Source organism: Delphinapterus leucas, chromosome 18 (assembly GCF_059928025.1).
Source record: "Delphinapterus leucas isolate spDelLeu-1000000601 "Yukka" chromosome 18, BTC_Dleu_Yukka2, whole genome shotgun sequence".
Taxonomy (NCBI): domain Eukaryota; kingdom Metazoa; phylum Chordata; class Mammalia; order Artiodactyla; family Monodontidae; genus Delphinapterus; species Delphinapterus leucas.
Window position 1 is genome coordinate 59,951,983 of NC_143146.1, and position 12,971 is coordinate 59,964,953.

General features: G+C 35.5%; 1 protein-coding gene across 5 annotated transcripts in view; it reads right to left on the bottom strand.

The window, feature by feature from the left end:
- The window catches only part of SUCLA2 (succinate-CoA ligase ADP-forming subunit beta), a 48,543-nt gene that overhangs the window by 21,076 nt on the left and 14,496 nt on the right, over positions 1–12,971 (bottom strand). For 4 of the 5 annotated variants that reach the window (XR_016388695.1, XR_016388696.1, XM_022574838.2 and 1 more), the window contains 3 exons: positions 10,921–11,020; positions 10,565–10,727; positions 188–316 (listed from right to left, as the gene is read on the bottom strand). Coding sequence is in view for 2 of the 5 variants with exons in the window: in XM_022574838.2 (XP_022430546.1) it covers positions 188–316; positions 10,565–10,727; positions 10,921–11,020 (392 nt within the window). In the remaining 3 variants the exon portion in view is untranslated. Of the gene's footprint in view, positions 1–187; positions 317–10,564; positions 10,768–10,920; positions 11,380–12,971 lie in introns of those variants that run through there. The other variant, XR_016388697.1, reaches the window with a different exon arrangement.

A 12,971-nucleotide genomic window follows, 5' to 3' on the forward strand; every position in this document is an offset into this window, starting at 1 on the left:
AGGATATGAAGAAAAACGCTTTAGATACTTCTAAAAAGTTGCAATTTCAAACTACATATTAACATGCCTTGACACTCAAAAAAAATTTTTAAGAAGTTTTGTCAATCACTTCACTTACACAGTTAATTCTCTTTAAGGGTTGTAATTATCCAATCAAAAGCTAGAAATGTTTCGGAGTACAACATACCCGAACAGCTTGTTCCTTTTTGATGCCTTCTACAATATCAATAGGTTCTTTAACTATGGCCTCAGGAGTCTCAGCAGCAACATCTTCAATGTTGACACCACCTTGAGAACTTCCTATCAATACAGGACCCTAGCAGGAGGGGAAACAGCCAAAATATCTAGATTTTATTTTGGAACCGTCAATAAAATCTTAAAATCTATTTGTGTACACTATCAGACTTATACATCTATCACTCCCCACTATTTTTAAATTCCCTTGAGAATTTATCCTTGCATCACCTGCACAATGCCCCCCCTAAGTGTTCAATTGAAATAATGGAAAAGAAGTGAAAAGGAAGAGGAAGACAATGGCTCACCTGTGAGGGAAAAAGATTAAAAACAGATACAAATGTATACCAAACAACTTAATATAATCATATACATATGTGAAATATATAACCTATGCATTTTTCACAAGAACTGAAGGGACATTAAAGTATTGTTTAAAGAACATTAAAAAAATCATAAAACAGTTTACTGATATTTAATAGGGAAAGCCTAATGAACAAAAGGTCCTGATTTTATAAGCTGTAGCCCTACTAGAAGTCAGTAAAAAAGAAAGCTACCTACCTTGAAAGAATAGCTCTGGCTATTATCATGAGCAATATAAGAAGGTAAGATGATAAATACCAAACAATTAAGTTAACTTTTAAGTCTTCTAAAATCAATCAAGAAAAAACAAAGTAAAATTATCTAATAGATTTGCTAATTTATGCACAAAACCAGAAATAATCTTAACATGCAAAAACAAGGAAATGGTAAAACCATGCTACTAAAGATTATTTAATGCATCTGGAAAGGAAAATGATCTCAGCAGTGTAATCTGGGAAAAAATGATACGAAACCTTAGATTCTATTCTCAACTGTGTTTTTTTTAACATAAAGTGTGCTGAAATATGCACCCTCCCACTATTCACACAAGCAGAAAAAAGATAAGAAATAAAACATTAAATGATAAGACTTTTGTTATTTTATGTGTCACTATTTTAAAAAAAATTTCTACAGTGAATATATTATTCTTAATCCAGAAAAAAAAAACCTCAAAAGACTAATTTCACTTTTCTATCCCAGTACCTAAGTGTTTCAGTAACAAATTCATTTCAAGGTATAATGTAAAGGAATAATATTATATTCATTACTGTTTGGAGAACAATACAGTCTTTCAAATCCTCAAAATATGGCAATAGCCAAAGGGACCAGGGTGGGGGAGGCAGGGTGGTGGTGGTGGTGGTGGTGGTGGTGGAATTTATTATTTTTTAAAGAGAGTTAACTGTTATTTAGGCAAAAAAAGGTTTAAGTATCAGCCCTCCAGGAGAAAAACTGGGTGGTTGAGTTGAGGAACAAGGATGGGTGGAAGATTTGTATTTCCCTGTACATCTTTGTACCTTTTAAATTTTATACTGCCTGACTAGATTTCAATATACATGTGTAATAAAGAATTTGGCTGGCCTTTGTCCCCAGTGCATGGGAGGCAACTTCTAAACCCTCCCCTACATCTGAGCGTTTATGTTAATGAGGTGACTCACAATGGACCCCTAGATAATACAAAGGAGATGACTCAGGTGGGCACTGACCAGGTCAGAAAGACTAATGATGTGATTAGAAGGTTGGAGCTTTGAGCCACATGATATCAGCCTACACTTCCAAGAGGGAAGGAGGCCTGGAGATTAAGTTTAACTTAGTGGGCAATGATTCAGTCAATCATTCCTACTTCATAACCCCTGCACACCCCCACTGCCACTACCCAAAAATACTCTGGACATCAGGGTCAGCAAGATGGTGGAAAAGAAAGCCCCAGATTTTGCTCTCCCACAGAAACACTAACTTAACAACAACAATATATGACCCCAAATGCCTATTAGAGAAAACCAGAAAACAGTTAAGAAGTTGCAGTACTCCAAGCAAGTTCAACTGCAAGGAAATGGGTAAGAAAAGTCAGTTTATTTCATCTAAGTGAGCCCCTCCCCCAAGCCAACACAGCTCAATATCCGAGAAATAGCCCAATGTGGGGCTTCCCCCTTGGGAGGGAAAGAGAAGAGTGAAATGTGCATCTAACATTTCTGCTTTTCAGGGGTCTGTCCAAGGAACTGGTTTCTGTCTCACCTGACTTGGAGGGCTAACAGGGAACCTGCAAACTCTGAATGTCTTGTGGGGGAGAGGCACTGAGAACAAAATAAAGCTCAGCAGCTTGTGACAGCACCAGAGAACTTGTAATACTATAGATAGAAGCCAACACAGCTCACCAAAGTTGGAGGAAAGCACCCAACTCATGGCTTTCTTTTTAACAACTCAAGGAAGTAGAAAAAGAAGAACAAACTGAACCCAATGTTAGCAAAAGGAAGGAAATAATAAAGATTAAAGCAGAAACATATAAAATAGAAAATTTTTTAAAAAACAGAAAAAAATTAGCAAAACTAAGAGTTGGTTTGTTAAAAAGATCAACAAAATTGACTAACCATTAGCTAGACTAAGAAAAATAGAAAAGATTCAAATAACAAAAATCAGTAGTGAAAGAGGAGACATTACAACTGATGCCACAGAAGTGAAAAGGACCATAAGAGACTACTATGAACAATCAAACACCAACAAATTGGGTAACCTAGAAGAAATAAATCCCTAGAAACATACAATCTAGCAAGACTGAGCCATGGAGAAATAAAAAATCTGAACAGAGCTATAACAGAGAGATTGAATGAGTAATCAAAAACCTCCTGACAAAGAAAAGCCCAGGACGAGATGGCTTCACTGAAGAATTCCACGAATCTTTCTCAAACTATTCCCAAAAAAAAGAAAACTGAAGAGGAGGGAACACTGCCGAACTCATTCCATGAGGCTAGCATTACCCTGTTACAACATCAGACAAAGATACTACAGGAAAACTACTTACCAATACCCCTGATGAATACTGATGCAAAAACTCTTAACAAAATACTAGCCTACCAAATTCAATAACACATTAAAAGGATTATATATCATGATCAAAGGGGGTTTATTCCTGGAATGCAAGGATGGTTCAACATAGGAAAATCAGTCAGTGTACCACACCACATTAATAGAATCAAGGTCAAAAAAACCACATGACCATCTCAATTGCTGCAGAAAAAGCATTTGAAAAAAATTCAACACCCTTTCATAAAAACACTCAACAAACTAGGAAGAGAAGGACTACATCAACATAATAAAGGCCACAGATGAAAAGCCTACAACCAACATCATATTCAATGGTGAACAACTAAAAGCTTGCCTTCTAAGATTAGGAAAAAGGCAAGGATGCCCATTCTTACCATTTTATCCAATATAGTATTGGAAGCCCTAGCTAGAGCAACCAGACAAGAGAAAGAAACAGAAAGCACCCAAATAGGAAAGGAAGAAATAAAATTAGCTCTGTTCACAGATGATATGATCATGCATATACAAAACTCTCAAGAATCCCCCCAAAAACTGGCTAAGAGTAAATGAGTTCAGCAAAGTTACAGCACAAAATCAACACACAAATATGCCTTGCATCCCTATACACTGACAATGAACAATCTAAAAAGGAAATTAAGACAATGATCCAATTTATTGATATAATAGAGTCAAAAAGAATAAAATAGTTAGGAATAAACTTAACCAAGGAGACAAAAGACTTGTACACTAAAAACTACAAAACAACGCTGAATGAAACTGAAGAAGACACAAATAAGTAAACATCCTGTGTTCATGGATTGGAAGACTTAATATTATTAGAATGTCCAATACTACGCAAAGCAATCTACAGATTCCATGCAATCCCTATTAAAATCCTAATGGTATTTTTTCCCCAATACAATCTTTTTTCCACTATCCATTTTTTTGCAAAAATAGGGGAAAAAAATCCTAAAATTCACATGAAATCTCATAGGACCCTGAATAACCAAAATATCTTGAGAAAGAAAAACAAAGCTGGAGGCCTCTTACTTCCTGATTTCAAAACATATTACAAAGCTATAGTAATCAAAACAGTATGGTTCTGACATAAAGACAGACCTCAATGGAACAGAATAGAGAACCCAGAAATAAATCCTCATATATATGGTCAAATGGTCTTCCAAAGGTACCAAGGCTACACAATGGGGAAACGACAGGCTCTTCAACAAATGGTATTAGGGAAACTAGATACCACATGCATAATAATGAAGTTAGACCCTTACCTTATACATATACAAAAATTATCTCAAAATGGATGAAAGACCTAAATGTAAGGCCTGAAACTGTAAAACTCCTAGAAAACACAGGGGAAAAGATTCATGACATGGGATTTGGCAATAATTTCTTGAATAAGAGAAAATCACAGGCAACAAAAGCAAACTATACAAATGGGACTATATCAAACTTAAAAACTTCTACACAGCAGAAGAAACAATCAACAAAAAGGCAACCTAGAGAGTGGGAGAAAATATATGCAAACTGTATGTGAGAGATTAATATTCAGAATATATAAAGAACTACAACTCAACCAGAAAACCAAACAACCCAATTTAAAAATCGGCAAAAGACTTGAATAGACATTTCTCCAAAGGAAATACACATCTTAGCTTAGGATGCTATAACAAAATACCAGACTGGGTGGCTTAAACAACAGACATTTATTTCTCACAATTCATGGTTCACACCCATACTACTCTCCTTATCAAATGGTTCTTCAGCCACACCCTTCATAATTATATTCCAAATAGCTTTCTAGTTTTTTGCAATATAGGCAGGGTGAGAATTTTCCAAACGTTTAAATTCTGATTCCTTTTTGCTTAATAATTCCTTCTTCAATTCATTTCTCTCTTCTCAAGTTTTACTATAAGCAGTAAGGAGAAATGAAGCCACCCCTTCAATACTTTGCTTAGAAATCTCCTCAGCTGGGACTTCCCTTGTGGCACAGTGGTTAAGAATCCACCTGCCAATGCAGGGGATATGGGTTCGAGCCCTGGTCCGGGAAGATCCCACGTGCTGTGGCGCAACTAAGCCCACACTCCAGACCCCGCGAGCCACAACTACTGAGCCTGCACACCACAACTACTGAAGCCTGCGCCCCTAGAGCCAGTGCTCTGCAACAAGAGGAGCCACCGCAATGAGAAGCCTGTGCACCGCAATGAAGAGTAGCCCCCACTCGCCACAACTAGAGAAAGCCCATGCACAGCAACGAAGACCGAAAGCAGCCAAAAATTTTAAAATTAATAAATTTGTTAAAAAAATCTCCTCAGCTAAATATTTAATATCATCACTCCCAAGTTCTACCTTCCACAAAACACTGGAACATGAATACAATTCAGTCAAATTCTTTGCCACTTTACAACAAGGATCATCTTTTTTGCATCATCTGAAGACATGTTCTTCATTTCTGAGACCTCACCAGAATGGTCTTTACCATCCATACTTCTACCAACATTCTGTTCATGATTATTTATATAATCTCTAAGAAGATGGAAGCTTTCTCTGTATCTCTACTTTTTTCTTTCTGAGTCCTCACCAGAATCAACTTTAAAAGTCCTTTCATGGCAATCTCAGCTTTTTCTAGCATGCACCTCAAAACTCTTCCAGTTACACAGTTCCATGACATTGGCAGTTAGGGCTTCAATATATGAATTTGGGGGGAGACATAAACATTCAGTCCATAACAACATACAAATGGCCAACGAGCATGTGAAAGGGTACTCAATATTATTAATCATTGGGGAAATGCATATCAAAACCACAATATAACCTCATACCCATCAGGATAATTTCTGTCAATAATAATAATAGTGTTTGTGAGAAAGTGGAGAAAATGGAACTCTTGTACCCTGTTGGCAGAAATGTAAAATAGTGGACTCACTGTAGAGAACAGTATGGAGGTTCCTCAAAAACTTCAATATACGATCCAGCAATCCTACTTCTGGGTATATATCCAAAAAAACTGAAAACAGAACCTCAAATAGATACTTCCATGCCCATGTTAACTGCAACATTATTCATAATAGCCAAGAGGCAGAAGAAACCTGGATGTCCACCAACAGATGAAAGATAAAGAAAATAATGTACATACATACAGTGGAATATTATTCATTCTTTAAAAGTAAAGAAATCTTGACATATGCTACAACATAGATGAACCTTGAGGACATTATGATAAGCAAAATAAACCAATCGCAAAAAGACAAATACTGCATGATTCCACTGATATGAGGTATCTAAAATAATCAAAATCTTACAAACAGAAAGAATGGTGGTTGCCAGGAGTTGAAGGAAGGGATAAAGGGGAAGGTGTTTTTCAATGGATACAGAGTTTCAGTTTCACAAGATGGAAAATGTCCTTGATCTGTTGTAAAACAATATGCACAAAGTTAACATTATTGTACTGTACACATAAAAGCTGTTAAAGATAGTAAATTTCATATTCTATGTTTTGACCACAATTTAAAAAATAAAAACAACTCGACTAGAAACTCAGTGGGCTTTTGTGGTTGCCAATATTCTGTGTATTGTCACATATCAATATGTCAGGAGGGTGACACATCCCTGAAGCAAATGGAAACTTTATGCTTGGGACTCTCCCAGACCTTGCCCTATGCATCATCTGTCCATTTTGCTGGTTCTGATTTGTATCCTTTGGCAATAGTAAAACTGTAATCACAAGTGTAGTATTTTCCTAAGTTCTGTGAGTCATTCTAGCAAATTATGAAACCTGAGGGGTACTAGGAATTCCCAAACTTGTTGCCAGCTCGTCAGAAGTGAGGGTGACCTGGGGACCCCCAAACTTGAGGCTGATGTCTGAAGTGAGGGCAGTCATGTGGAGGACTGTGCCCTTAACCTGTGAAGTCTGGCTCAGTTCTGGTTACTTGGTGTCAGAGCTCACCGCAACAAGCACAAAAAATATTTAATAGAAGAATTCGTTGTGCGTTTCTGAGACTAAAGAAGAGAACAATGGCAAGCTTAAGTCAAGGGAAATGTTTGAAATTAAAGTCTAATTTTTACTTTCTCTATAAACTTCAAATGAAAAGGTATTCTTCATTTTCCCCTAGAAAGACAATTCAAAATTATAAGCTTTTAAAGAGATCTAAAGAGAGAGGGAAAAACTCAGATTTAAGAAGAATCTATCAACTACTATCATGCTATTAAAGTAAAATACAGATAAATGAATCTACTGTCATGCTATTGAAGTAAAATATAAGTAAATTAATCTACAGATAACCCCCAAATACAATTTTATTCAACTGAAAAGGTAGAATCAACAAACTTTTAAAGTATTTGAACATTTTATTCTAGTTTTACTGTCCTTTTCTTTTCATATCTACTGATAAGAGAAGTGAAGAGCCACATAAAAGGCAGCACTACTGGGGGAAAAACGTTTCTCACTAAAGTAATGATTAGATCTCCAAGAGTTCGCTGTAAGTTAGAGAAAAGTCTAAAAAAAAATACATATGAAATAATAAATATATAAAAGAAAGTGAACAAATTCTCTTTGTACTAATTCCCTGACCAACTAGAAAGAAACCCCAAAATTTATAGCCAATTAGTCAGAAGAAAGCTTACATAGGTAAATAAAATAGAGATCAGTTAAAACAATGACTGTAGTTTTGCATATGATCATGACTGCTGAATGAACTGGTGCTTCTGTTTAAATGATTTGGTTTTAACTTTTAAATCTTAGTAATAAGCTTTCAGAACAATTTAAGTTCTAGCAAAGAACTGTAATTTCAAATAAATTAATAATGCTATTTTCACTTTCTTAACCTAAATTCCTCTTTTCTTGTTGGTCTTACAAAAGGTTTTGCCTTAAAATGGATTTGAATTTAAAATCATATGACAAAGAGGCCACTTAAAGTAAGTATCTCTTTTTAAGAAAAGTATGGAAAATAAAATTTGGAATTCTCACAGCACATTTTATATTTAATCCAAACAAAGTAAAAAACTGACACAGTTAAACGTACCATTCATTTACAGCAGATTGCAATGTTTTACTAGGAAAATAAAGCAGCAAATGTGATTTGTTAAATCAGATTTGTCTCAGTCCAGAAGTTCCCAACAGGCACTGGGAAAATGTTAAGAAATCTGATTTTTAAAAAGTACCAAAACACAGAATAGGAATTTAAATTGATTTTTTTTTTTTGGCATGTCAACCCCATGGTACATATCTGCCCAGGCTTCCTGATGCAATACATACAAAGAATACCAGTAGAGTTTATGATTCATCTTCTGAAAACAGATAAGCAACAAAAGCAATTTTTAAAGATCAGTTAAGTCCTCGACTTCCCTGGTGGCGCAGTTGTTAAGAATCCACCTGCCAATTCAGGGGACACGGGTTCGAGCCCTGGTCCGGGAAGATCCCACATGCCACAGAGCAACTAAGCCCGTGCGCCACAACTACTAAGCCCGCGTACCATACATGCTCTTCAACAAGAGAAGCCACCGCAATGAGAAGCCCACACACGGCAACAAAGAGTAGCCCCCGCTCACTGCAACTAGAGAAAGCCTGCATACAGCAACCAAGACCCAACGCAGCCAAAAATAAATAAAGTTTTTTTTTAAAGCCCACATATTAAAAAAAAAAAAGATCAGTTAAGTCCTAAGCATATGACTTTAATTCAATCAAAATGGGCTTTTCTTTTTAAATAGCCGACTTATTTTTTGTCATTTAATAAGAACCTGTCCAGAGGGAATCCCAAAATAGTTCTTTTTACCCCAGAAGTAACACCAACCAACTCCACATTGGCCTAATATGATAGCATCAAAGCACATTATAATGTCTTTGGCCAGATAGTTCAACTAGTACTACTGAATTTTTAGCATGAATTATTACAACTATATATTACTTGTGCAAATGAAATAAAAACATTTTTCCTTAATAAGACTCAGAGTTCTCCAAAAATTCAAGTTCTTAAAATGAATTCAAATTTGATCATTTTTCCTAATGCTTTAACATATCTTTAATACAATATATTCACTGTGTTATATTCATATCTTTAATAACACATATTCAGTTTGCTACATTTATTCTAATCAAGATGAGCTACTCTGTGCAATATTACAGGACTCATATCTCAAACTGTCCAGGCACATACACCTTGTTCCTGGCTATAACAGAAAGTAAAAACATTAATAACTAACAAAATGATAGATGCTGATATATAACATCAATGAAAAGGAAAAGAAAATGTAGTGAAAATAAATGAATTTGTAAAAACATAATTTTTGCAAATATTTGTAATATATAAGGTTATTGTCATGGGATTTCTAAAGTAACTTACAAAACTAAATTCTATCACATAAAGAAACCTACAGAGGTAAAGACATCACTTACGAACAAAGCAATGTTCTTTAATCTTATATTCTGAGCAGGTGTTTACTACCATCTAGTGTTATACCTTAAAAAATACTTTCTTATAAAAATTCAAAGTTACAAAAGATATTTTATAATATCACTCAAACATTACAAGAAAACTTAATGAACTGTAAAAAAAAAATCACAATATGGAAAATAGCTATTTTTAAAAGAGCTGTTTTATATAAGAAAACATTTTCATGACCCCTTAAAATTTTTGTTACATTACTAATTACGTAATTAGTGATGTTCTACATCAAATCCTGACTAGGGCTACCAAATATGTACCCAGCCTGCTTCAAAAGACAAGCTAGTTACTACACAGATTCAGCTCATAAAAGTTAACCAATGCACTCAAAAAGCCAGATAATTACACCATAAAATCACTGTCAATGCCCTTTCCAAGCCCTAGGTCTATGAAGGAATTTTCTCTTCATGTGATGCCTTAAGTTCATTTCTAGCATTCTAAGTTCCATAAAGAGAGCAGAGCAGAATAAGGTTATGCTCCTTAGAAGCATACTGTTTCCTATTGAATGCCATCCTTGAACTTACCAAGTATCAAATCCTCTCGTGAAACAAACCGCAAACTATCAAAAATACAAAGAGGTTGAAAAAGAAAAAGATGAAGCCAGGGATACACATTCTCTTAGTGGTTCCAGAGACTTTCTCTTTGGTTAGAATACCTTACTGTGCTAGAAATTATTTTCTCAGTCTATGGAATCTAAAGGTGAATCAGAAATGATTTAAGCTGCTCTTAGCAAATTAACAATTTGGAAATTCTGTGGTTTTTATTTCAACATGGTTTTGCCTACAGTTTTTATTACCACAATATTATAGTATTAAGTCTGATGGCATTAATCATGTTGGTTTTTAAAAATGACATAAAAATATTGTTCCCATGACATATACAAATAGATTATGGACCATACCTTTTTAACCCTTCCTATACAAATAGAAATACTAATCAACTTTTGAACTTGAATGTAATAAGATCATCCTAAATGTATCATGTCTACAATTACTCACTTGAAATGACCTTTCCATTGTAATAGCAAAGTAGTATTCTCTCCTGGGATATCTTCGCTCACAAACCAGTACTTGATTGCATATTCTGCCCTTTTCTCCTGTTTGCTTGGTAAACAACTTTCTCCCAATCATCTGTGAGGAAACAGCTTTTGCTTCTTCTGGACTAAAATAAGAAAAAGAACTCAAACTCTTTTCTCCTCCGACTGAGAAAAATAAAAGCACATGACAGTCAAAATCTTACCTCATCTAATATTTAAATCTCAGTATTTTTATCAATTCAATAATAAGGGGCATCTTTTACAAATTTACATTGTTTTCTTTAATAATGGTGTCTGTATGTGTAAAACATAACTTACGAGAAAACTATCTTCACTCCCCCTTTGAGGCCACTTTCAAATGTTCCTTTTCCTCTTCCACCAGCTAAAACTTGTGCCTTTATCACAACATCTTTTGAACCTAGAAGAAAAACACTTCTATTAGATACAAAGCATGGAGCAGCATGCAAAACAGAATATTTTGTTATTAAAAATACATATTAAGCAGTGTTATTAAATGTAGTAAAGTCTCATTTACCCACAATGTCAAAAAAGGAGGCATTCCATGTATATATATTTTCTAGATTAGAACACTAAAACATTCACCACCTAAAGACCCACAAACTTAAAAAAATGACCCACTCATATTAAGCCATTTCTTAAAGCATACTGAAAATAATTTTACCTTTCCCTGATACTTTAAATATCTAGTACTTTGCAAGGTACTAAAAGTACAAAATTGAGGGTCAAATGTCTTCCTAACAATTTCTTCCCTCTATTGATATGTAAACTTACTACACTATGACAATTTGAGTTATAAATGCTGCTTTGAGTAGAAATGTACCATGACTTTCAGGGAAAGTGCCACTATTGATACCAATTCACATTGTCCCACTAACAGAAAGTCCTGTTAATATACATTCTTGAGCTGTACTGTTGTGAGAGGACTATCAGGAGTTAAGGTATGTTTATCAAAAGATTCTAGAATGTTACACTTCTAAGTCTTTAAAACATTTTTTAAGAAATACTCTGAATTTTTCTTCTTTAACAGGTAAACTGGTCTGTCTCTTTTCTTCCCCTTTCTAACATGCTGAAGAAAATTACCAAACTAGCTGTTTAAGCCTAGGTACTACTCTTCATGACCCAGAGCAATACATCTTAGAGGGGCATTTTGTCTCCCGAGACAGGCAGAATTTCAAAGCCTCCTCATGTCGCTTCTCATGGTATTTTGCCCATACTAGCAGTGTAACACCAATATTACATTATGAAAAACAATTAACCTTTGAGGTCAGGGTTAAGGACATTGTCTTATTCGTTGTATCCCTAGCACAAAGCAGTTCCTGGGATATAACCACCACTCCATAAATGTGTATCTGAATAGGCTAAAGATGGGAATTCTACTACTGGGGAAAGGCCACTCTCTAACGCACATATACCAAGCTGAACGAGAGCTGATCAAGGAGGTAACAAATTGCTTGTGATCAAACAAATAAGAAATGACCAAAAGTTAACAAACAATTACTACAAAACGTTTAGAAAATTAATGATATAAATGTGTCCACACTGGAAGTGTACACTTAAGTCAGAAGACAGCCCTATGAATCAGTCCAGGCAGTTTCTTTTAAAAAAAAACCCTCTTTCTCACACTCCACATCCATTCAGTCAGGAAATCATAGTGGTTCCACCTTCAAAATGTATCTAGAACCTTGACCACCCTTCATCACCTCCATTTTAGGCCCTGGTCCCAGCCACCATTACACCTCACCTAGATTACCCTTGTCCCCAAAAGAATATTCTCAAAGCAGCAGCCAAAGTGCACATATAACTCCTCTACTTAAAACCTTGCACTGAATGCCCACTTCACTCAGAGTTAAAGCCACAGTCCCTACAATGGCCTCAAGGCCCTGTGTAATCCCCCAGCACCCTTGCCCTTTGTATCATGACCTCTTCATTGTTCACCCCACACCAGCAACTCTAATCTTCCTGTTCCTGGGCATGTCCCTCCCTTCCTTTAGGACTTGGCACTGATGCTCCCTCTCTCCCTGAATACTCTTCATCCAGGTATCTGTTTGGGAAAGGTCCTCATTCCCTTTCAGTTTTTCTTTAAGTCTAAATTGTCCATGAGACTTACCCTGATCACCCTACTTAACACTACCAACTGCCCATCCATGACCAATCCCCCTTAGCCCGCTCATTTTTTTCCATAGAAGTCATCACCTTCGAATCATAACATATAATCTTCCCATGTTTATCATTTTTGTTTTGCTCCCCCACTAAAACATAGACTCCAGGAGGGCAGAATCTTTGTTATGTTCATTGATGTTTGCAAGGTCCTGGGAGGGTTCCTAGCACATAATATTTTCTGAATGATA